We start from the raw sequence: 26,085 nt of genomic DNA, 5'->3' as shown, positions 1-26,085 counted from the left end.
TTCAACAATTCACGTTGAATTGTTAGGCAGACATACACGACCCCTGCGTTTGTAAAGCATGAGAGTAACTTTCACAACATTTCCAAGCAGGGGAAGTTTTTTTTTTTTGTATTCACAAGCACGCGCATGGCTGTGTGGTAGAACAACCACTCGCCATGCAAATGACCGGGGTTAAATCCCCAATCGGACCCAGATTTTGTATTATCAATTTTATTTGCATCTTTCTGGATTTTTCGTTCACGCAATGATGATTATTTTTCGCTCACAACCAACGACACCAACACCGACACTGCAATTTCTTGAAAAAAGCTCTTCGACGCTGTCGTAGTCAATGCATTTTCAGGGAACATATCACAGGTTATGGCTGTAAAAAACAACACTATATGCTATCCAAATATACGAGCAACATTGTAATGGGTGACTGAGACATTTGCTTGAAAAAATAAAGTAACACGGAATCATACCAAGCGGAATTTCGTCTTAAGTGGAACTTGCTTTAGGCACCTAGCCAATTCTTATTTGTGGCTACCTTATCCGAAAACATGTCTCTTTTCATTTTCTTGGCCGTGTCTGGCAAGTTAATCTCACCAAATTGTTTCCCACGAGTCTTCTGTATAAAGCAACAAAACACAACACTTCCACAGAGTGGTGACATGCTAGTACATAAATTTATTCAGTCAAAAACGTACACCAATGCATTTGAGAGCTGAAAATTTTGAATGACGTAGATCCCACACCTGTTTTCATTGTAGGATTGTGTCCTGAAGTCCTCAGCAAATTGGGACTTGTGCAACTTTCTCCTCTACTTGACAGAAACAGTCCACACCCCAACGTCCCTAAACTGACAGAAAGTGATAGTAAGGTTTATCACATTTTTCAAAGTCTTCTGCGCACCTTTCTTTGCGGCACTCGCGAAAACCATTGAAGTAAACGCCTGTTAACTTGACTGTCACAATACCAGCAAAATCATCCAAATTAATGAATGCTGAATTACCAGAACTACCAAGAACGCAATGAACAACTCTATTACAGCACTTCGTTTTCCTTTCCTCGATGAACAGGTAAATTCAGTGCTTACGTTCAATAAGAGAAGTGTAAAAACTGCCCATTTTGTCATTCGCAACATCACTGACGTGAGTGCGGCTGAAGACAGCAGTCTTCAGCTGAAATGTGGTCAACCGCCATCACAATTAAGCACATCAAAATTATTTCACCGCAATAATGGCTGAACACTGATTATTGATTTATATAAAGTTCTTACAACAGCACGTAACACCTACTACTTGACAACAGTCAAAGAGGCGCCTGCGGAGAGCGGTGGTATCGCGAGAATGGCAGTGGCACCGCCTCTAACATGGCGCCGAAACGAATGGGCCCACGAAACAGCGGCAGGTATTCCGTTTTAGCGCATGGTAAACACCGAACCCCAAGTTCGAAGACTATGAACTTACCTTTGTATCTGCTCTTAGACCATTGAGAGTTCTCTAAGTCAATTGTAAAGCTGTACAAAGGCTGAACCACGGAGATCATGCCATGAAAGGGGTAGGAATCGCACGCATCATTCGTGCTATTGGTCGCGTGCACAGAGCTGCTATGAATAAAAGGCGAAACAACACAACTACGGCAATTTTTTTTAATTTAGTAAATGCGAAGTTCATATGTACATTTACCAACAAAGATTCCATGATGTTGTTACTAAAAGCAAGGAATATTTATGCTTTTTTTGCATTGTTTGAGGTTTTCAATTGCTTGTAAAATGGCGCTGTGTTCAAAAGAACACAGTTGATCGGAATTTCTGTCACTCAGTAACACACACAGCTTTCCAGTTTTGAAGACTTCAAATTTCAATTGAGTTTGTGATCTGTATGCTGAAAATATACTTCGTCGTCATTGTTTTCTAATTGTTACATTATGTACACAATTCATTTTTGTGACTGGTTGATCATCTAGTGAAGCGAAATGTAGCTAGTTTCATTCTGTGTGCGATGGGGGTCAAGCCACAGTCAGCAATATAAAAGCAGCATTAGAACGCAAGATGTGTACGGAACTACGTTTTTTATGAACTCATGAGACAAGATATCTTTAGGATATCTTATGCGGGCATTTTCAAGTCAAATCGTAAGGGATGCCCATTTTTTATCTCTCACAGGCCCATTGATGTCCGCGGATGTTCGGGGTTGTTTAGGATGTTCAACGGTATGATGTTTTCATTGGGTACGTGGATTGTGAGACGCAGGTTGCTGCGCAGTTCTGTTAGAGCTATGGGTGTTCAATTATCCCAAACACTGAATACGAACTGAACATCTTCTGCACAGCTGGCGCTTTGGAGGCATTGGCCTCTGGGGCCTTTTACCGCGGCTAAAATAGCCTGTGAACCGTGTCGCTTTTTGGCCGGAACCCCCCTGACCACAGCAATGTGTAGGTAGACTCTTCTATATGCCTTCGGTAGATTGCTTTGCTTCGTCTGGTCCCAGGAGCCAGCGAAATCAGTTTTCCTTATTGCGGTATTTTCCAGACCAACCCATTCTCTCTTTATCGCGGCGGGCTTTTCAAGTTGTACCTGAGCTGGCTACGCGCAGCTCGCCACACTTATTGCGGGAAAATGTACCCACGAAATTTTGCGTAGTTCACGTAAAAGTTGAGCTAAAGAAACTAAAGCCCCTTGCGGAAGCGTTAAAATTGCGTCGTGCGGGCACATCGTGCAAACTTAGCGTTCGGTTGCGTGATGCACGTTTTTTGACGTACTTCAGATTACATACAAACTGCTAATTGGATGGTGCGGAGTAGATCCGGGACATATAGGCGTTCCGAAGGCAACGTCGTGGGATTCGGGTTGTAGTATGAAAGGTTGGGACTGTCCCGCAAAATACTGGACGGTTGGTAACCCTATAGTGCCTACCGTGCATCCAACTGCCACGCTTTGATTTTTAAGCTTTACTCGTACAAAAGTCAAAATAACATTTCCTTTGAGACTGCAATGTTGGTGTGCCAATGTGTCTGCGTCCGCACATTTCTCCCCCTGTACGTGACTATAAAAAAATAAATTGTGATAACTTGCTCGAAGGCCGCCTCGCACCCCCCTTTTCCGACTCGAATATATTAAGCTGTTTTTAGGCAACATGCTATGTGTTCGATGCCGATACGAACTGCGTAAAAGTTTTTGCCCCCCCCCCCCGCCCCCACCAGCCAACAGCGAATCCTTATAAAAAGCACCCCCGCCAAGGTACTCGGCTGCTAACCTGTAGGTCGCGGGATCAAATCCTGGCGGCGGCGGCGGCGGCATTTTTGGTGCACGTGGAAATGCTGTAGGCCCGTGTGCTCAGATTTGGATGCACTTAAGCCTTTTGAGGTCTTTGGCCTAATAAGAACACCAGGTGGTCGAAATTTCCGGAGCCTTCCACTACGGCTTATCTTATAAAAATTTGGTAGTTTCGGAACGTTAAACCCTATATATCGATCCATGTCTTATAAAAAGCATCAGCTGCTACATCCTTGAGCTTTGCTGGAGCTAGATCATAGGGCTTGGTGAGGGGGCTTGATGTATTGTTCATTCATCACAGTGCATCCGTGTTGCTGTCGAACGCTAGAAGCATAATGGACAATGCGTAATTAATTACATTCCTTAAGAGTATGCGCTGACAACATAGCTCTAGAAGAAATTGCACTTCACCCTCGTGTGTGCGACGATCATATATTTTGTGACCCATGTCGTTTTGCTATTTACCGTCGTGACCGCTTTGACCATCACGGGATAGGTGTTTTTCTAGCCATATTTAAGAATCAACGATATACAAGAAGGGTGTGGAGAAGGAGGAGGGTAATGCCACCAGCTTCTTTATTCAGTGTTCGCACCACTAGCGCTGGCTGCCCCAACTTCTTTTAAAGTGGTAGCGTTAAAAGGTTGTTTCTTTGAAATTCCGCTGGCTGCGTTGGTGTCACCTGATCTGAGTGAGATATCATGATCTTGTTCGTGACCGAAAAATTGAGATTTGAAAAATAAAACGAATATCAAAACATTCCGGGTCCGAGTAAGGATAGAACCCAAGATGTCTGCCTGGTAATTACGTGTTATACCACAGAGCCACGGGAATGGTTGACACTACGGGGAAAAAACACTAGGAATGTGATCTAGCGAAACGAGTCTCTTTAGCGCGTCATATATTGCGTGGCGGAAGTGTATAATCACGCCAGGCACCAACTGATGCTTGAATTGAGGAACGAGTGGGTGTGTTTGAAAAGGGCCACACATTACAAAACAGTAAGACATATTTAATATGTCCAACGTGTCCAACTTGTCCTTCAGCACACTCGCTTAACGATAGCAAATACATCACAAAGAGTATTACTTGGTATTTTTGTATTTTACGCGTGCAAATGAAAACTTGAGCCAAATTTAATTTAAAAAATAATCATCGGAAGCAGAACCAGTGACCATCTGCGTAAGTTCGTGTGCTGCCCTACAAACTCGTAGTGAGCCCTTCGCTGATTCTCGTAGGGAATAATTGTGGCGTAGGAGGCATTTCAGAACTGTGCACTCATTATGCATTCAACACTTTGAAATGACCAGCGTTACTTGCAATGTAATGGTTTCCTTACAACACGGTGGAGACATGCATGAAGAACCTAAACGGGCTAGCAGTTCAGAAGGCGATGTGCATGAGGCTTGATTACGCTATTGTGATTTTCTTTTCAGTGAAGATGAAGCATCCTTCGAAATTTTCGTCTTCACAATAAAGCACTTCTTGACTTTCGCATTGTCTTTTTTGGAACAAGAAAACAAAAAGCAACAAATAACTCACGCAAAAAGTTTTTAATTCGTTCGCATGTGTTCGCTCATTGCGTCCACCGAAGACTTAGGTGGACGAAATAACTTTATTAGGTCCACAATAGATTTGAAATAACTCAGTGTCATCTGGCTAGGCCCACTCAGGTACGGTAAGGTTTAACCTGACCGCCCTCGCGCAGGCCTTCTGGACGGCCATGATTGGAGAGTTGGGGTCCTGAGATTTAATCACTCGTCCATTTCCTCTTCTTGGAAAGGGGGACCGGTAAAGGCACAGCCCCACAGGAGATGTTCGAAGTCAGCATAACCACCACGAAAGGGGCGATCCGTACTTGAGAACCATTCGGGGTATATTGTGGGCAGTGCCCCAGGGCTCGGGTAGGTTCTTGTTTGCAGCAGCCTGAGTGTAAGAACTTGGGCCCCGCACACCTAGGTGTGTGGCAGGGGAGCACTCTTCTTCAGAGATAACGGGGCTTACATATCGTGTACGTTCAGAGAGGCTGGAATCGCCCAAGAAATGACGCGTTACCGAGCACGCGTCCAATCAAACCTCGTGCAGCCGAATGCCCCCCTCCTCGTTCGGATTGATCGAAGGACCCTCGATTGGTTCAAGGTGTGCACGAAACCGGACTAATTACTGATTTTCGATGTATTTGGCTTTTTTAAGCTTCTGTAGGACCTGGGGAGCCACCATAACCGTTTGAAATGACTTGATAGCAGCCTTGGAATCCGAATAAATTGCGTTGTGTACACCATCCGTCAATGCAAAAGCAATCGCAACCTGCTATGCAACACTCGTGCTAGAAGCGTGAATGGCAGCGAAGCTCATTTCTTCAGAAACACAGTCAACAACCACTGACGAGAACGCTTCTTTTTGAGCGTAAGAATCAGCATCTAAAAATCAGGCTGGTTCCTTGTCCAAGCGGGCACTGGTGAGCCGAGCTTTACCCCTTGCTCATCTTCATGCTGCGTTGTAGGTTGGTTGCATATCGTGAGGCATATGCTGTATAAAAATCTTGGACCTTAGTTCGTTGGGCTTGCTTAACAGCATCAGGACCGACGACCGCGCGGGGTTGCATCCGAGCACGCCGAGTATGACCCATCCGCGGGGTTGCCGGACAGTGTGACAAACTGTGAAAACTCTTTGGTCTAAACTCTTTGGTCGTGGAATTCATGACCAAAGAGTTAAGTAGGAAGTTTTCGCCGCGGAAAGCCAGGTTTTGTCAGTACCTTTCATTGCAAAGGCCGAAAGCTTTTTCTCATATTTTTTGAACCTTGCCCCTCGGGGCAAGCAGAGCTGGTCTGTTTTATTGCGCTGAAGAATAGCTTATGTCGTATAACGTTTACAAACTACGACTCACCACGTACTTCTTCCCTTTTTTTAGGCCCGAACAACGTGAATAACCTACGATTCTGTTTGAATTACTCTAACGGGCATTTCTGACACAAGCGACTGAGCTATAATGATGGCAATATGTAGCTCTGTAGCCCCACCGATGTGGTATAGTGGCTAAGGTACTCGGCTGCTAACTCCTGGTCGTGGGTTCGAATCCCGGCTGCGGCGGCTGCTTTTCCGATGGAGGCGGAAATGTTGTAGGCCCGTGTGCTTAGATTTGGGTGCACGTTAAAGAACCCCAGGTGGTCGAAATTTCCGGAGCCCTCTACTACGGCGTCTCTTATAATCACATGGTGGTTTTGAAGTGTTAATACCCACATATCAATCAAATAAATATGTAGTACTGTATATTTCTCTCTAGGTACGTTTGCTTGTTTTTTGAAAGAGGCTGACAAATATATATCAAGTTTCAACTCTACATGTACTTTCTTGCGTGCAAGAGACAGCTCATAATTCAGAAACCAACAATAGAGCTAAGCACGGTCCTGATTTCTGTCCATTCTGTCTGGTCCTAGCAAAAAAAAAAAAAAAAAAACCCAGAAAAATCCGGGTTTTGCCCGGTCCGGCCCGGGAATATGATGGCTTTCTACGTAGTCATCGATGATATCGTTTTACAATATAGTGCCAATTTTTCAACATATAAAAGTGAAACGTAAGCAAAAGACGCATGACAGTCACGAAGAAGGCTTTATGGGGTGAATAAAAAAAAACAAGGTAGCTCAAGCCCAGCCCGGGGACGAGATGAAGAGGCACCGGTCCACTCTAGCCTCGCCCACGGGCTGGGCCTGGAGTTGAGCCTTCGGGGCTACTCAGAGCTCGTGCACACGTCTATTCTACGATCATTGAAGCGCATAAGAAGGCGCTACGGATTCTTTCGGCAGAGAGCAAGAAAAAGCAAGCAATGAAACAAACAACGCACTATACCCCATAGTTTTATATGATCAAGAATCCCGTGTAAGTTCTCTAAGAAAGAAATACGCTATCCCACAGAAAGTTTAGAGCGCATTCCTTATAGCGTGCATTTCTTTATATATCACAGCCGATTCGAATTTTACTATGCTGAACTTTATTTTCGCTGAGGTTCCTTGTTGCCCTCATGACTCAACACCTTTAATGTATATCACTTAATATGAAGGATATTGTCACACAGTGGCCCATAAATAACCTTTCCTCTAGGTGCATGCTTCGCGAACTGTTGCACGCATTTAGGGTGAGGTCCTTGCTTTACCCACGCATCCCAAAGACGCAAGTCGAAGTACGGCTCCCAACCTGCGAAGGCACAGCAAAGGCTTTTCATTATTGACGCAACAGATAGCGCAACATTAATGAGGTACCAAAAAAATGACGCAGTGAGCACACTTGTGGCACTGGTCACTATTTAGCCGATTTACCACGATCGATGCTGAAGAGGAAACACATGAAGATTAACATTTAGTATGAACGAGGCGTTATTTAATGAACGCCAACAGTACATAAATATTTTGGTACTCTCCATGAAGGTGCTTATGAAGTTGGGAGCCAATCTTGTGTATATATGTGTCTTAATTCTTTATCTCGTCCGATGTGAATAGTGGCGTTGATAGCTAACAGATTTTTGTTTCTGTGACGTGCTTTAATGATATCGAATATACTTGAAACTGTGCACTGCAAAAATCACTCAAATATTACTGGATTCACTGTTAGAATGCGCCCATGTTTTCTGAAAACACTATATACTCCTTCCGATAGCCCATGCGATCGCCCACGTGATGAAAAATAGTTGTTTGCTGTCCCTAGACTTATTACTTACCAAATTGTTCTTGCGAGACTTTCATTACTGCGCACCGGTAGCGCATGTTCACATATAGCATCTTCTCCTTGGTAATAAACATGCCTCCTGAAAAACGACATCCGACCAAATAGAGTCTTTGATTCAGGTAAAATGAGCTGAAATAGTGATTGCCCTAAGTTATGAAACATAGACATTTGTATACATTTGTTCTAGCTTAGGTAATCTCAACAATATCTTTGTAACTTCGAACGCCAATTAAGGCTATAGTCTATGTTCTTTGTCAATCGTAACTACTATTCAAGCAACTGCGAATCCTACGATTGCATCCGGAATTCTCGACACGAGTGTTTCGCCTTGTTTGAAGCACCTTGTGGTAAAGAAAACTACTTCATCCTACATTTGTGTTTCCTTAACGCTACGATCTGGTCAGCTTCTGGTGAGTGCGAAAGGTGAATCAGGAATAATAAGCTGATAATAAAGGAACTATAAAAAATACAGGAACTAAGCCGAACGAAAATCTGACAAGGTCCCTTACACATTTTACTAAATTGACTCCAGATCGAAAGTCATCGTTTTCTTCTCCGGAGGTGTACTCAACGCGACGCACCCTTTCGACAGTTTTCTTGACCTTAATCTTTTCTGCACATGAACTGCGTACAGGGTTGGAGATACTGCAGGCTTTCTGCGTCAATATGGTTATTAAAGCTTTCAACAAAAAAGTTTCTCGTGAATGAAAGGTACTGTCGGGCAAACGAAAATACGTAACTTAAAACAGAACAGACTATGCCTACTCCCTATATATCACTGTATATCCCCTGAAAGGGGATATACAGTGATAGTGTTACGGCGCTGACTCGATGGCTGGAAGGTGGGTTGAATAAGACATTGTGCGTAAACGTACCCTGAGCGTTACTCTTTAAATAACACTGTGGCATGACATAAGCCGCGAGGTTTAGGCAAGCGCCACAAACCAGCATCGCAGCACCCACTTTGAAAACATTAACTTTCGAGTAAATTTGCTTGCGGCATGTTCTACGTGCGTCTATCTTTCTGGATCTCATATTATCACGACACCAATTTTTTTATACAGTGTGATAGTGTTAAAAATGATATTATCACAGCAATGCAGAAAAGTGATTGTTTTTTTTGTATAAATATTATCGTAACTGTCGTTTTTGGCAAAATAGACGACCATTTACCAGCTCTCGCAACACTATGCTAACAAATGAAAATCCTTTTCAGGACTGATTCGGAATTTCCCTTTCCGTATTTTTCGATACGAGACGCAGTCATCTGCAAATAACCTAACCTGACAAGTTATGCCATTTAGGAGGAGCTAAGTAACGGTCAAAGTGCAAGCCTGAGTTATTCCAGAAAGAAGCCGCATTCTTCTGCAAACGCTACTTGCTAGCTGAACAAACTGCCGACGGTCAGTTAAACATATAAAACTTAATCCAGTGAAAAACAGGTCCATCCTTTAATATAAATTTATGTTTTACAAACCTTTCGCATGGCCGGCATTTAAAAGTCTGGAAGGTTTATATACATGTGTCCTGTCTTTAAATTTTTTTGTGAAATATAGCAGGATTGCACCAAGTTGTTTACCACGGGACAGACTAGCCCTGAAGCCATTTTGATAGGAATATAGAGCCATGTTCGTTTCAACTAGCTAGGTAACGGATTTCAGTATAATATGCTTCAAAGTTCTGCAACACGTACATGAGAGAAATTGAGTCTGTAATTCGACTGTAAAGAAGCATCATAAGATTTGCAATTTTTTTTGTAGTTGTAAATTTATGTGGCGAGCAATGTTCGGAAATTGATGGTTCTAGAAAAGGCATAAACATTTCTTACAGGCTCGAGGTACCGCTTCATGAAGCGGTTCAGGCCATTCAACTTCTTATCCTATAATTTCAAAAGAACACGCCTGTTTCGGTTAAAAGTGTTGCACTTAGTGCCTGATTTCGCTGGAAACTTTGTCGCATGGTCTTGAGTTACGCCAATGTCAGGGGAATAAACAATATAAAAAAACGTTAAACGCTTCTGCTTGTTTGTTTCTCTCTTAGGCGCCAACGGCTTTACAGGACGTTCTATGCGTTTAATATAACGCCAGAGTTTATGAATGCTTGATAAATTTGCTAAGCGTTATACCATGGGAGTGGTATCCTGCTATCTTTGTTTCTTCTTTTAGCAGTCCTTTTACCGAATTCATTTTTAGCAGAAGTATGGAACTGGGCATCACCTAATCCATTTCTTTATTGTTTCTATTCTGCTCTTGATCTCAATAACAGTGCGTGTAATAAATAGGCTGTGTTCTTTAGTGTTCTTTTGTATTTGAGAGAGAAAGAGAGAATTATTTTAATGGGAAGCTGTAGAGGTTTGCCTGGTTTTTTACCTGACAGGCTGCTCCAGTTGCTGGGTGATGACAGTGATATATACGATGATAAACGCACAACACATACAGTTACTTACATGCATAACAGTGACGCAACACATAGTCACTCACTATCTGTAGAACGTATTGCCTTAAGCAGTGCATAGCACCTGCTTTGAACAGCCGCCAAAATTCATCAGTACTGGCAGAGCCATATGAAATAAGTTCGCAGACGTTCTCGTTCTCATGGACAAAGTAGATGATCAATTTATAGCTTCCTCATTTGCTTTATTAAATGCATACTCAAGCCTTTTTCAAAATAAGTTAACCAGTTTTATCAGGAATGGCTATAGAGTACCAAAATGTAGTCTGAATATTGAATGAAGACACTGCAGCCAGTCAAGATTCGCGAGGTGTCACTGGGTGACACCATGGTCACACAGTGGTGCTGTAGAACTGATGCATGGTGTCGACAATGCTGCAGTTCACAGCAGTGTTGGGGCTAACATTAAACACCACACCTGCAGCTATGACGTCCCTTATGGCTCGAGCACGTACTTCTTTGCCACGTGTCGGTTCTGCCTCAATTTAATGCTTCGCGTCTTGCTCGGAGTTGTCTCCTCCAACTTCCGTCACTCTGCACCTGAACCTCAAAAGGGAGGGCTCTTAGAAAAAAAAAACGAGAACGTTGTCCGGCTCTTCAAAATCTTATTTGTTGACGTTTGTATGAGTAACCTCGATGTCCCGCGAGAGTGCCACAATGTCAGACTTTTCCCATACCAAGAGGCGACGCAAGATGCTCTAAAGCCACCTGGATGAGTTTTGCGAGTTGTCAAGGCATTCAGCAGATCTCAACAGGGAAGCAAGCACTCCGGGGTCTCAGCACAAAAAGCTAACAGTGGCCAACAACGTTACTGCGTAGTCCCATGAAGGAAGCTTCGAGAGTAAAGGTTTTTCAGTTCAAAACACACCACCACCTCTCCAAACTTCAGCTCCACTGGCAGCTACATCTATTTTCGCCTTCACTTAAGGCGAAGATAGATGTAGGGCACATATAACCATTTTCTCAGGCACTATAATGCGCACTCGTAATAAGTGATACCAACAACATGAGCACCAGCAGTTTTGTGACTATTTTGTCACATGACATCACACGATCACCACATCGACCAATTTTTTTCTATTCGTGAGCTTAAAGCAGCACTGGCTTTGTGTAGATAGACATCAGTACCCGGGCCTGATGGAATATCATACAGAGCACTGTGTCACCTTGGTGAGTGTGCGAAGACTGGCCTCCTCGAGATATACATCGATTCGTGGCGAGAGGGCACCCTCCCAGTTAACTGGAAGACCAGCCGTTTGGTTCCATTACTGAAGCCTGGCAAGTCACCGTTGGTGCTCACATCATACTGCCCGATTGCACTGGCTAGTTGCTTGGGCAAAGTGATGGAGAGGATGGTACTTGGAAGGCTAGAATGGTTCCTGGAGCATCGCAACATCTACCCGGACACTATGACGGGATTTCGCCGTGGCCGGTCATCAATTGATAGCGTCATAGACCTGGTCATCTACGTGCAACACGAAAAAGCCCGTAAGCGTCTCTGTGCTTCTTTATTTCTTGATGTTAAAGGGGCGTACGATAACGTCACACATGAAGCTGTCCTCACCGCTCTCAAGGACGTAGGAGTGGGTGGTCGGATGTTTCAGTGGCTACGTAGCTATCTCTCTGAGCAATCATTTTTCGTGGGAACCAAGTATCGTGACACTTCGCTACATTACAGCCACCGTGGTGTTCCCCAGGGTTGCATACTTAGCCCTGTACTATTCATCATCATCATCATCATCATCAGCTTGACTACGTCCACTGCAGGACAAAGGCCTCTCCCATGTTCCGCCAGTTAACCGGTCCAGTGCTTGCTGCTGCCAATATAAATTGGCAAACTTGTTAATCTCATCTGCCTTCTAACCTTCTGTTTCCCCCTAACCCGCTTACCTTCTCTGGGAATCCAGTTAGTTACCCTTAATGACCAGCGGTTATCCTGTCTACGTGCTACATGCCCGGCCCATGTCCATTTCCTCTTCTTTATTTCAACTATGATATCCTTAACGCCCGTTTGTCCCCTAATCCACTCTGGTCTCTTCTTCTCTCTTAAGGTTACACCTACCATTTTTCTTTCCATTGCTCGCTGCGTCGTCCTCAATTTAAGCTGAGCCCTCTTTGTAAGTCTCCAAGTTTCTGCTCCGTAGCTAAGTACCGGCAAGATATAGCTGTTACATACCTTTCTCTTGAGGGATAGTGGCAATCTACCTGTCATAATTTGAGTGCTTGCCGAATGTGTTCCACCCCATTCTTATTTTCTAGTTACTTCAATCTCGTCGTTCGGCTCTGCGGTTATTACCTGCCCTAAGTACACATAGTGTTTTACAACTTCAAGTGCACTATTACCTATCTCGAAGCGCTGCTCCTTTCCGAGGTTGTTGTACACTACTTTCGTTTTCTGCAGATTAATTTTAGGACCCACCTTTCTGCTCTTCCTGTCTGACTCCGTAATCATGAGTTGCAATTCGTCCCCTGAGTTACTCAGCAATGCAATGTCATCGGCGAAGCGCAGGTTACTAAGGTATTCTCCCTCAACTCTTATCCCTAACTGTTCTCATTCAAGGCTTCTGAAAACCTCGTGTAAGCACGCGGTAAATAGCAATGGGGATATTGTGTCCCCCTGCCTTACACCCTTCTTGATTGGTATGATGTTGCTTTCTTTATGAAGCACTATGGTAGCAGTTTGTCCCCTGTAGATTTCCATAATGTTTATATATACTTCATTTACGCCCTGACTCCGCAGTGTCTGCATGACGGCTGATATTTCTACTGAATCAAACGCCTTCTCGTAATCTATGAAGGCTATGTATAGTGGTGGGTTATACTCTCAGCATTTCTCTATTACCTGATTGATGGTATGAATGTGATCAATTGTTCAGTAGCCTGTTCGAAATCCTGTACTATTCAACCTGACGCTAATAGCTCTCAATGAGCATCTGCCAAGTACTGTCAGATTGTCGATGTACGCGGACGACATCTGCGTTTGGACGTCTGCAGTAACACGTCTACAGCTGCGAGCGCAAATTCAGAGAGTTGCCACTCAAGTTGCTATTTACCTCCGTCAACGAGGTCTGAAAATTTCCTCTGAGAAATGTGCACTTGTGGCATTTACGTGCAAACCAATGCAGAACTATAGCGTTCTGATAAACAGCGAAAGGATACGTCACCTCCGGTTATACAAAATCTTAGGTGTTATAATTGACAGAGACCTCTCATTGAGCTCACATGTATCATAAATGAAAAGGCGATTGACAGGCATCTGTCATTTGTTCAAGTTCTTCGCTGGGAAGAACTGGGGAATGTCCACAACTGCTATGTTGCGACTATCAGGAGTTTGAATTCTTTCGGTACAGCCTACCTGTGTTAACCAACGCAAGTAAAACAAGCATAGGAATGCTTCAAAGTGTCCAGGCTCAAGCACTCCGGATATGTTTAGGCTTGCCCCAAAGTGCGTCAACAGCGGCAACTATCGCCATCACAAGGGACAACCTCATCAAGACCCACATTAATGTGGAAGTGCTGAGGACACATATACGACACCTTGCTCGAACTCCTCGACATAACCTAGCCTCTCTACCAGTGGTCCGACCATGCACATCTTACTGCAAAACAGTGGCCGCACATGGTGAGTCGATCCCAACTTCGTTCTCTCCTGCCGCTAGACCTGTGACTCCGCCATGGTGCCTCGCTCAACGAATGATTAATATTAACATACCTGGCGTCCAGAAAAAGGCCAATTTGTCTTCACCGGCTCTTAAACAGCTCACACCACTTCTCTTGTATGAGAAATACCAATACTCCACACATATATATATACTGACGCATCGGTTCAGCCGGACAGCTCTACAGGCGAAGTAGTGATACCAAGGTTGGCCACGACAAATAAATTCAAAACGTATCACACAACAACATCAACGGCAGCAGAATTGGCAGCACTTCGCGCCGTGTTGCAATTTGTAGTTGATCAACCTACACGCAAGTGGACTATTTTCTGCGACTCGAAGGCGGCACTGCAGCCTTACACCATGGACCACACGAGCAGCTGGTACTAGAAATAGCAGAGGTTATACACCACCTGACTGAGAAAGGGCACCAAATTACATTTCAGTGGTTGCCCAGTCACTGCGGAATCATCGGCAATGAACGGGCCGATCAAGCTGCCCGCTCAGCCCACACAGAAGATCATAAACTACGACTACCACTTTCTAGGACAGATGCTGCAAGAAAGCTCCGCAGGCTTGCTCGCCAGCAAACCACATCACAATGAAATCAGCCACACTTCAAGCATGCCCGACTGTACTCGCTTGACCCTACGCTAAGTCTTCAAGTCCCTTCGAGGCTTTGCCGAGCAGACCAGACCCTGTTATGTAGGCTGTGGTTGGGCGTTGCGTTTACCAACGCCTACGCTTTCCGCATTGGGATGGCCGACACCGCAGCCTGTGGCCACTGTGGCAAAGAAGAAACGACCCAACATATTCTTTGTGATTGCCTAGCGTACAGTAAACAGCGACTATGCCTTCGCTAGGAAATAAGCAAATTAGATAATCAACCTCTGTCGAAGCAAGGAATTCTACAATATAGACAAGATACAACTTCACAGAAGAAGGCCCTGAAAGCGCTACTACAATTTTTGCGATCGACCGGCCTTACTGAATGGTTGTAGCTAGGACGCCCTTACTGTGTGTGTTTTCGTTTTCTTATTAGTGCGCGTGCGTTTTTTTCGCTATCTACCCCCTCTTTCTTGCCCCTACTTCCCCGCCCCCAGCGCTGGGTAGCAAACCAGATGCCAATGTCTGGTTAACCTCCCGGCCTTTCCTTACTCTCTCTCTCTCTCTCTCTTGTGGTGTTTCGTCACTCGTCGTAGACTACCATCGTGGTGGCAACAAATAATTCACACAATCGAATACACTAAGCCCTAGTTGTTCATTATTTATCCTTCTACAGCCACTTTGACTTAATTAACTGCCGACCACGATGACTCAAGGCCACTTATTTCTTCAACAATGCGAAATGCACTTGCTGCAAGATTTCGGCGCTGGATACTTTAGTTAACAGGCTTCGGTATGTCACGTCGAGTGCTACATCCACAAACGCTAACATATCAGCGGGAGCGCTTGCGCAAGGAGAACTTCTTGCTTCTGCGTTCTGCCTCCAAAACGGTGCCCGAAACATCACTACGACTTCAAGGCGCCGACGTAGTCCTGGCGCACGCAGACTCACACGCCACTGCTACGGTAGCTAGATCGCGTGACGAAAACGCCTCATGGTCATGGCATGACATGTGCCTGCCGCTAAAGACTAAGTTCTGACTCCGTAATTAAGTGTCCTGTTCAGAAAGTTTACCATGGCAAGGCAAGTAGAACGCTTTATGGTAAACGGCCGTGAGACTTTGATATAAAATGAAAATAATGAAGGGGTGTTGAGCCTGTCTGTCTGTCTATCTATCTATCTATCTATCTATCTATCTATCTATCTATCTATCTATCTATCTATCTATCTATCTATCTATCTATCTATCTATCTATCTATCTATCTATCTATCTATCTATCTATCTATCTATCTATCTATCTATCTATCTATCTATCTATCTATCTATCTATCTATCTATCTATCTATCTATCTATCTATCTATCTATCTATCTATCTATCTATCTATCTATCTATCTATCTATCTATCTATCTATCTATCTATCTATCTATCTATCTGTCTGTCTGTCTGTCTGTCTGTCTGTCTGTCTGTCTGTCTGTCTGTCTGTCTGTCTGTCTGTCTGTCTGTCTGTCTGTCTGTCTGTCTGTCTGTCTATTTATCTAGTATTTATTTATCTGTCTGTCTGTCTGTCTGTCTGCCTGTCTGTCCGTGTGTATGTCTGTGCGTCTGTCTGTCTGTCTATTTATCTAGTGTTTATTTATCTGTCTGTCTGTCTGTCTGTCTGTCTGTCTGTCTGTCTGTCTGTCTGTCTGTCCGCCTACAACTTCTAGCTCTCCTGGCCTATCTATATGAAAGTTGGTATGCCATGGCACGAGTGTATGACAAGCATAAGTGATTAGTCTTAACATAAAAGTCATGGCATATATGTCATCAATATCATGCTATATATTTCCTGGTCTTGCTGGTCTTGCGGTGGTTTCGTTTACATGACGCAATGCAAAACTAGTGTGGTATGACACGACTCCATTGCGAACTTTAATTACAAACCCTATCGTGAAAATTATGACATGCGTGTAATTTAAGTGATGACTACGCGCCACGATCATGGTGCCCTCGCGCTCTCTTCACTAGGTTACCGAATTCGGTATAACGGTACGTGAATTGTGACCAAGGTATATGACTGGTGCAAACGTGATAATTATGATATGCGTGTCACGTAAAAACATGACAACATACCACACTCGTGATCCCCGCACGGCTGTTCTGTTGGCTTCAGATATACCAAATTTGGTATTACACGACGTGAATGATGACCAAGGTATATGGCTGGCTCAAACATGATAATTATGCGTGTCACGTAAGATTATGACAACCTTCCAGCTCAATAACGCGCTCGTGGTGGTTTCGCTAGCTTCACACATACAAAACTAGGTGTTACATGGCGTGAATAGACGACGAAGGTAAACGAAGCGTCCAAACATGATAAACTTGACATGCGTGTCAGGCTAAACTTTACTACATGCTACGCTTATAGTGTGCTCACGGCTGTTTCGCTAGCTTCAGATATACTAAATGTGGTACTACGGGACGTTGATGGACGAGAAACACAAATGGCAGGTGCAAACATGATAATCATGACATGGAAGTCATGTACGGCATATATTACGTCCGCATCGTATCGTTTTGCTGATTTTACAGTCACATATTACATTCCTCATTTGTATTTCGCATATCACCAATTCTCACTGCACGTGGGATTCTCCTATTTTAATGCGATAGCGTTAGAAAGCCCGTGTCGCCGGAATTCCGCCGTCGGTATCGGCACTGTAGGTTGTGAGCGAAACATTGTCGGTAAGGGAAATGTTGAAGAAGAAGCAAATAAAGTAAAGACTAAGATTTGCGGTCCTATTGCGGATCAAACCTGAGCCGTTCGCGTGGCAAGGAGGTGTCCTACCACAAAACTACGACGTTACTTGCAGCTGCTTTAGGAAAAAAAAAACACTATATAACGTCCCTGTAGTAGACGGAGTCTCCTTAACGCATTTTGTTTCTACAGGTGTCAGGACGAAAACGAGCCCATTCGGCGGTTTGTAGGCGCGATTGGGAGACCATCAAAATACGTCGGAAACGCCGGGATAAAGCAGCCATTGCCGCTAAAAACACACAGGAACTTTCAGACAGCTCTAAAATGGTACCAATGTCCATCTAGCGAAAACATATCATACCTTTCCAGAGGCGTTGATCAAGCAAAATGAAAATGCTAGATAATGTGCTGCCATCTGTGAAGCAATGTTAGACTCATTATGGCCTCCAAGAAGGTGAGCGCGTGGCGTGTATTTTGGAGGCCATGCAACGTTTGCTTTAGATAAAAAACTTGTATGTACCAATCGCGCGCGCATGCGTGCATGCGTGCGTGCGTGTGCGTGCGTGTGCGTGTGAGCGTGTGTGTGCGTGCTTGTGTGTTTGTGTGAGTGTGTTTGTGTGTGTGTGTGTGTGTGTGCGTCTGCGTGTGTGCGCGTGTGTGTGGGTGTGTGAGTGCGTGTGCGTGTGTGTGTGTCATCTGTGAGACATTGTCTAAAACGTGTCTCGACTACAGCAGAGCGCCGTTCTAGCAGAGGCAAGTGGCCACAATGCACAGTCATTGCACTGCTATAGATACGTCGCGCGCGTTTGTGTGCGTTTGTGTGTGTGTGTGTGTATGTGTGTCACAAAACATACCAATAAGTACGCACTTAGCGGTTGAGGCCGCACTAGGGGCCGGATTTCGCTATCGCGTTCAACTCCTAAAGGCGAAGCTTAAGGGTGCCCCATTTTTGTTTTGTGTAATGCTCGCGTAAATTCCGGAAGTCTGGCACGATTTCGCAATGGTTGGTTTATGGTTTCTAGTAGACAAACAGTGTCAAGACGATAGGACGAAGGCAGGGCGCAAACCCCGGCTATGAAAAACAACTGAGAGGCATTTTTGCTGTCGCTTAGCGCCTTGCTTGGGGCCTTTTCTTCGTCCACTATTTGCAATATGTTTCTACATGGGCAAGTCGAATTTCAGCCGCTGCAAATGTGCATTGATCATAGTGTTTGAATGCAGCATACTCTAACGACAGTGGCTTTGACATCTCAATGTACTGCTAAGTGGCTTCATGTCAAAGGGGTGACAAAGTGGCCAGGACATCTTTTTCTGCCCCCATCGACGCAAACAGGCCGCTAATTTTGCACAATGTAGCGAAAGCCTGGCAAACGTGCCCCAGTGCCCAGCTGTCGGTGTGGAAAAGCTTCCTGCTCAAAGGATTAGTGAAGCGCAAAATGGAACCTTTGCGTATACCCTGCAATGCACGCCAAAACAAAACAAAAATGGTAGGGCTGAAAAATGGTACGGAATAAGTTGCTTGAAGTGCGCGGTTCTGTCACCTTTTCATTGTCGTCATTTTGAATACGTTACTAAAGTAGGAACTTTTCTGCATACCTTGGTTGCGGACGTGCATGACATCTTTCTGCTGCTTCGAAAATAATCCCTCGAGGTTCCTGGCTCTCCATCGGCTGTGAATGTAAGGTAATAAAATAAGGGCGGGTTTTAGGAAGTAATATAGATATCTTACTGTTGCTCATCAAAAAAGTACATCCGTCTGAAGAAAATAGACATGTCAGTAAAATTCTTCGCTTGGTCCATCTTACATCGAATGTAGTCGCTTGCACTTGTGTTGTATGTCCATATACGTTGCGTTGTACATACAAACTGCAGGAACGAAGCAAATTACACTGAAGTTACGTTCCTAATTAGCAAATACATATAGAAATCAACAAGAGGCCCACGTAAGAATGGACTGCAGCTCGATTATTTAATGCTGGCAGGAGGGATGAATTCAATGTTTTGCTATAATATAGATAGTTGAGTAACATTCAGAAGCTATGCCCTTGAAGTACCCGTAGACAGCACGTTATAAAATGAAAATGAGCATGTTATTGATTTTTTGCAATTCCTTGCTTTTGCTGCAGTTCGTATTGCCACAACGGCTCAACGAAGGACATTACGGCATTCACGTGATCTCATTAATGCACGTACTCTGGGCTGGTTTCCTTGCGAGAAATATCTATTTCGAATGGTATGTTACCGTCCTTGCATGCATTCGCCCATCTGTTTTCTTTTTCCTCGCATGACTGTATTGCCCGACACACTGATTTGACTTCGGTTTGTGGTATTTATGGGGAATGTGTAATAACAGAAAGTTTTGTTGTTTGGTACCCAAGCGGCTCACGTACCGAGGACATTAGGCCGGTGGTATTGCGCATGCGCAAAGCCCCAAGTACATATGCGTCGCCGAGTCACTGAGGTTGTGCCTCTGCGTGACAATAAACATTGCTGCCACCATGCACTCGCCTCCTAGTGGAGATAGCTGACCCAGTGGACCATTTTACGCTTGACGTCACCTACGTTCACGACGAGTCAAGCCGAGACAGGCCAGAGCCACCCGCTGGACTCCCGAGCACAAAGGCGCCAGATCTCGAAAAGCATGGCTTAGTCGCCCTCCATGATGCCACCTCAGCTGAAGCAGCTTGGTGTAAGACTTCACTACAGTGATGCTTTACTTGACTACGATGACTACAAGTCCTATTACCGTAACCGCATATATATGCCCATTTTCTCCAATAAACTTTCGGTTGTTAGTTTGCGCTGTATCCAGGTGTCTTCCTTTTGAACTTCAATTTTTTTCGTGCAACTCATTTAAGAAGTCCTATTCGAGTGCTTCGTTTACGCAGGGTTACATTATAGTTACGTCGTTGTCGAACTACGACCGCCCGTCTGGATTGCTAGGCATCAGCGGCACCAGCTTCTGTCTCAACTGTGGCACATACGACGAAATATTTATTTTTGTCTCAAGTTGATAACAGTCATATTAGTTAAGAATGCTTTACTGAGAGTCATTTACTTCATGCCGCTACCTATGCCCGGTTCAATATCCTAGGTTTTAAAAATATTAAAAAATAAATCGTACATGACAAGACGCTATGGTGCTGCAAGTGCATGGAACCTTCGTGCAGCTCGCGTTTGCGCATGCGCTGCTATAAGCCATTCCGGTTGCGTACGCAAGGCCATGTGCCCCAAGCGCTTGCGTACCAGCAGTAAAGCTCTCAGCACGCGAGAAGTCCTTATGCAGTAAACGTTCTGTGCTGACATTGTGCACGTGCTTTATGAATGAACAAGCAGCTAGGAGGACATATCGTTCAAAGGAAGAATCATGAAGGTGGCAAAGAAGCCTTTTCTTTCTTCTTCGACCATGGAGTGTTTAGGGGTCGTTTAAGGAGCAGTCACTCAGCACTTGTATAGACAAGCTGATTGCACCTGCACAAATGTGAAAAAAAAATGGCTGTAAAGAAATAAAGTAGTTGACTGGGCGACTTGCTTGTGCATCCCTAAGATACACAGACAAAAGCACGGCCACGGAAAGGAAACATAGAACAAGTGCTGACTTCCAAAGCAATTTTTATTGACAGCATACATCTTATATGAACTTGCGTGAACAATAAAAAAAAAACAGGACAAGACTAATAACAGGGAAGTGATGCAGGGATAGGAAACCACCGAAAAAAGCAATAACCACACTGGCCAGCTGCGCGAAATGCTGTATTCTAAGCAGCAGAGCTTTCTGTCAGATACTTCTACCAATAGTTTCCTTACACATCCACTGCTATCTCGCACCAGCTGAGCATGTAGCCTTACTGAATATGCGCGCTTGCTCATATTTTGTCAACCCAGCTGCGGTCCTTTGAAACTGTGGAGGGCATCTACACGTGCTCACGTGCAATGCCGGGACGCCATCGTTGCCATTACGAATGTTATCGAAGCGTTCATGTAGGTGGTCGTTTAGGCATCTGCCCGGCTTGCCTACCTAATCCTCCCAGCGAGGTAAGGAATACTGTATAAACACCGCACCTCGCACACAATCAGCAAACAGTGTTCTGTGTTTGACCACGCATTATTTTCCTCGTCTCCTTACGGGACAGTTTTTATTCGCCATCTTCAACAACTTGTGGGGGATATTGAAAAAAATTGACATTATTACGTGTGACGGAGCACAGAGACACGATGAACGCTCACCTGTTCTTCGTCGGCTTCTCCTACCGCGGCCGTTTTGATACATTACGTACATTTTCCTATTTTCTTGAGGCAACGGGATACAGAGTGAATATATGGTATGACCACTAGTTTGTCTCGCTTTATGAGCAATCGATCTTGCATCGTCGCCGTCATTGCCCTTACGTTGACATTTTCGGTGCATTGCCTCAGCCACCGAATTGAGCAAAAGATGCGGGTACATTTCTCTTTTACGGCATTTCGAGTGTATCAGGAGAGCAGCTTGCGAAATGTGTGGGTAGGACGACTTTAAATGGTTAGACGACGATGACGTTGTAATAGCTATATTTAATAACTTGCTAAAGGCCCACGAAGAAGGAAGGATATCCATACTGTGAAGGGGGCTCGTAACGTCATCCTGAGTGGTGCACTGCATGCGAGATGCTGTCCTCCTTCGGCATCTCGTAAGTCAGCCCAATCGGGCAGAGGCACTCATGAAAAGATACTAAGACATGCATGAGAAGACTATAAAACACTTGTCATTGATCCTGCAAACTGATCAGATAATCATCCGAATAACAACAAGTTATTATGATGAATAGTTTCTTAAGCCCTCCCTTCATTTTGTTTGATCATCTGATGGTTTGGTCATCTCAAGAATTGAACCCACTAACCTACCACATAAGCAGTCAACGTGCAACTAAGTCGAGTCCAGTAACGTACCGCAAATGCGATAGGTGAGGGGGCTTAACTGAGTGGCATGTTGTCAAAGAAGCGCTCATGGGGTGAGGGATGTGCATGGTAGTCAACTGAAAGTGCATGATGATGCTCTTTTACATCTCCAGCGTATACGCTGCTGACTGGCGACTCTTCCGAGGAACGCCGATAAATTCCCGCGGTCGATGAGCGTATAAGACTTCCGCCATAATAAGTAAATTAAGTGAACTCCCACATAAGTGATCTACCAATCACCTAAAAAACAGTGCGCCCGACTGAGCCACGTGATTCCCCCAACCAACGTCGCGCCTCCATTCCGTACTTTGCCAGCATCAGCGAAAAACTGGCACGTGTCCTGCGTGAATATATTGTGCAAATCACCCATATTCCGTGCCATAGGCTATCTCACGAGCTTGCAAGCGTCAAGGAAAAACTAAAAAAAGAAACATTTCTTGGCGTTGTATGTAATAGTCATTGTGCTAACTGCACTTCGGTCTACGTTGATGAAAGCCGAAATTTCCAGCGACGTCTAAAAGAGCACCTAAATGACGTCAAAAAAAGAAAAAAAACTCATTCCTAGTGCCCTATAGCACACACAGAAAGAATGCACCACGGCCTCGACTGGGATGAAGCTCCAGGTGTCGCCAGGGAAGAGAACTGGATTAAACGGCACTACCTGAAATCTTTGACTATCCAGACAACAAGAAACACGCTCAACTACAACGTCGGCAATCTACCACTTACACATGCAAGCCTCAGGCGATTATTATGACGGATTGAAGCTGGAGGCATCGATATTCCAGCTTAGTGAAGAAGACTTGTTTGTTGAAACTGATACGCCTTTTTATTATATTTTTGACACCCTCTTGGTCGACGTCATCTTTTTACTCACTTATATGGACACTCTCGGCTGGATTGTGCCGCCGGCGTCGGCGTCACTCATAGTATATGTACACGTACCTATATATATGTAAACGGAAGAAAGAAAAATAATCTAGAAAAAGACTCCAGCATACGGAATCGAAGCTGGGACCTCTGGGTTGCGGATACGAGGCGCTAACCACTGAGCTAGCAAGGAGCACCTCCTTTAACGTTCAAACAGCAAGCTATTTAAATCTACCACTTACCACTGTTGACGGGCATTATGGGGGGGGGGGGCTATCGTGTTTGCAGCATTTCCAGCAAGATGGTGCAATGAGCGCGCGTCGCCATTTCATCACGACTAATCGCGACGGGGTGGTGCGTGCTCTCATCTCTCACACGTACTTTGCCCCGGCAGAGGAGGGAGACGACGCTCACTCGCGCGCGCTTAGCTCACGGTGGGAAGGATCGCACGTCTTGGCAGGCGTCGGGCTTTTCTTGGAACGATGTTGTTGTAGTTACCGGGCGCACAAAGGCCACTTCAACCGTTGCACAGTCTCCGTTTGTGGAAAGGGCGTGCTTTTCAGAGTTGAGTAACAACTGAAACGCTTATTCGCAATAATATGTACCGGGGAGTACCTTTAGTGCGTCATTTGTGCGTGAGAAACGCAGGGCACGTTTTGATCTCCTTGCCATTCGGCGCGTGACCTTCCAATTTGTTGCTTTGGCGTTCATTGCTACGCCTTTACGGCAAATCTGTGGCTGTTTTTCCTGCTACATTGCAAAGAATTTTTAAATACAGGAATTCTGGGGACGTACTGAATCGGTGGTTCGTTTTCGTCTCCCGCACGGCCACATTAATACGGTGGCACTGCTGCACAAGCGGTGTTGCACTGCCACCGATGTACGGGTGAATTGGGGCATGCACATATAGACTGCACCAGGGCTGAAGAGCGCTAAACTTCATTGATTTGGCCTAAGAAGCAGGCCAGGGTCGGCAGATCAAGTTCGCTTATCTGAAATATACCTGTTAAACATTTTATTTTAACTCAAACATTTCTGCATAGAATACATGGGAGAATCACCGCGGATATTCTATAAAACTTCATTATTCCGAAATATTCGCTAGACCGACGTTTGTACCATAAAGAGCTCACTGCATAATGCCCACAAGCGCTTCAGCATTGATAACAAATTCATACGAATATTGTCATTGGTGTGCACAAAACGGAAATGCCACTCATCCAAAAAGGTAACTCTCGTTGACACAGTGGAACGTCACTTATTACTTTGGTATCAATTTTATTAAAATTTGACCAGCATGCAATAAAATATTTCTTCTTGGGGAATAAATGCCTTTATGGATAAGCTAGATATCCTACTTTACATGACGAAGGCATTGCGGGTGATGTCTTGTGCCCCTCCAAATAAGTAAAAAGCAGTTTATATGTTTCTTTACACATTTCATTTCGAGTGCTTGAGCTGTAGATAATAAGCTCGCTAGTAAAAAAAAAAACTTATTCGACATTGGGGAGCACCGCGATTCACAAAAATGGTGTTTGTTTTGGAAGCATCTCGTTCGTTATATAATTTATTCGTGATAGTTGAAGGATAGGCTGCAGTATTTATAGGGACAATTGGCAAGAAATCGCTGCCAAATTTAGATCGACGTTGACAACGCAACTCTGTTTTAGGTTGCTCGTTAAAAGAGGTACTTTATATAATAAATTAATCTCAACAGCAGCGTCTCTGCAACAAGCGTGGTGCGAAATACGTATTGTCATCACTTTCAAAGAAGTTTCTGCTACCCCGTTCCTAACTTTGTTATATTTATCGAGATTTATTTACACGAAAACAAACTAGAACAACATTAAAAAAAGTACGTGTAGAACAGATGGCACACACACAAAAAAAAAGAAGGATATGAAAAGTTTACCCGTCTAATATCCTGTTTCCAGCATTTGCCTATTCCGCATGCAAGTAAGCCAGTCTCCAATGCCACCAACACTAAAACGAGGAAGCTTAAACAAAGCTGTTTTTCAGCCATGCGTATTTGAGCTCATAAAAACACATAAGCCACTGGCTGGCGCCTCCCTCTAGAAAACTAGGTTGGCGTACTGAAATAGGATGCATTTTACCCATACAGTTGTGGTAAAAGGCTTGCAGGTAAACAATGGTACATTGTGTTTTGCATGTCGGATGCATGGGGCCTTTTATCTATACTGTCGATCGTCTCCGTGCGGCTACGCGCCGTCTGTTTGTGTTTTTTGAAGAAGCATCCGTGCTTTTTGAGGAAAAGAGAGAGTTGTACTAGTTCGTGTAGATTCATTTCGAAGGAAAGCAAGAACGATGCACAGAAAGGAAGCTCGAGTGGCCCTTTCTCTGCACTTTGTTATTTGTTCATCGGGCTCTCTTATGCCTAGTAATATCCACTTAACTAATCTGGTAATTCGGATCTCGCTCATTGCCGTTTGCCTGTTCCGTGAGATGGTTGCGTCGTCGAATGCCAAAACGTATTAAGAATGATAAAAGAAAAGAAAAAAGTGTTTGTCTTGTTGTGCCTTCTGTGTCTTTCATCTTGTGTGTAATCTCAAAATGAATCCGCACTTTTCTTGCTTTTTTGCCTCTCGAGGGTGTTAACTGCTGCTGCTCTAAAACCAAACTAAGCTAAACCAGAAGTTTTAGGGGGTGCAGTACTGGCATAACACGTATACATGGTTTGCCCGCAGGGTAAAGCAAAAAGAGGATCCAAACCTCCTTACCAGGCCCTACCACACTGGTAGGTCCTGGATGATAGGCATTGCTTGATATTTCCTGGATGAAGACCGTACGTGGTTCAGGGAATCTTTTGTGGATGTAAATTGGG

General features: G+C 44.3%; 1 protein-coding gene across 2 annotated transcripts; it reads right to left on the bottom strand.

Annotated features, from left to right (window-relative positions):
* Positions 1-636: 636 nt before the first annotated feature.
* Positions 637-25,316, bottom strand: LOC119185493 (uncharacterized). 2 transcript variants are annotated; one of them, XM_075866686.1, is made up of 5 exons: positions 25,156-25,316; positions 19,168-19,304; positions 19,035-19,108; positions 7,969-8,055; positions 637-841 (listed from the first exon to the last, which is right to left on the bottom strand). In XM_075866686.1, the coding sequence occupies exons 1-5, from the start codon at positions 25,264-25,266 to the stop codon at positions 837-839; spliced, it is 414 nt and encodes a 137-aa protein (XP_075722801.1). In that variant the 5' UTR covers positions 25,267-25,316; the 3' UTR covers positions 637-836. The 2 variants fall into 2 exon arrangements, with proteins under 2 accessions (XP_075722801.1, XP_075722800.1); XM_075866685.1 differs by lacking the exon at positions 637-841 and adding an exon at positions 7,223-7,448.
* Positions 25,317-26,085: the final 769 nt, after the last annotated feature.

This window comes from Rhipicephalus microplus, chromosome 6 (assembly GCF_043290135.1).
Source record: "Rhipicephalus microplus isolate Deutch F79 chromosome 6, USDA_Rmic, whole genome shotgun sequence".
Taxonomy (NCBI): Eukaryota; Metazoa; Arthropoda; class Arachnida; order Ixodida; family Ixodidae; genus Rhipicephalus; species Rhipicephalus microplus.
The sequence above is the reverse complement of the archived record's forward strand: the minus strand, read 5'-3'. Positions and strand labels throughout refer to the sequence as shown.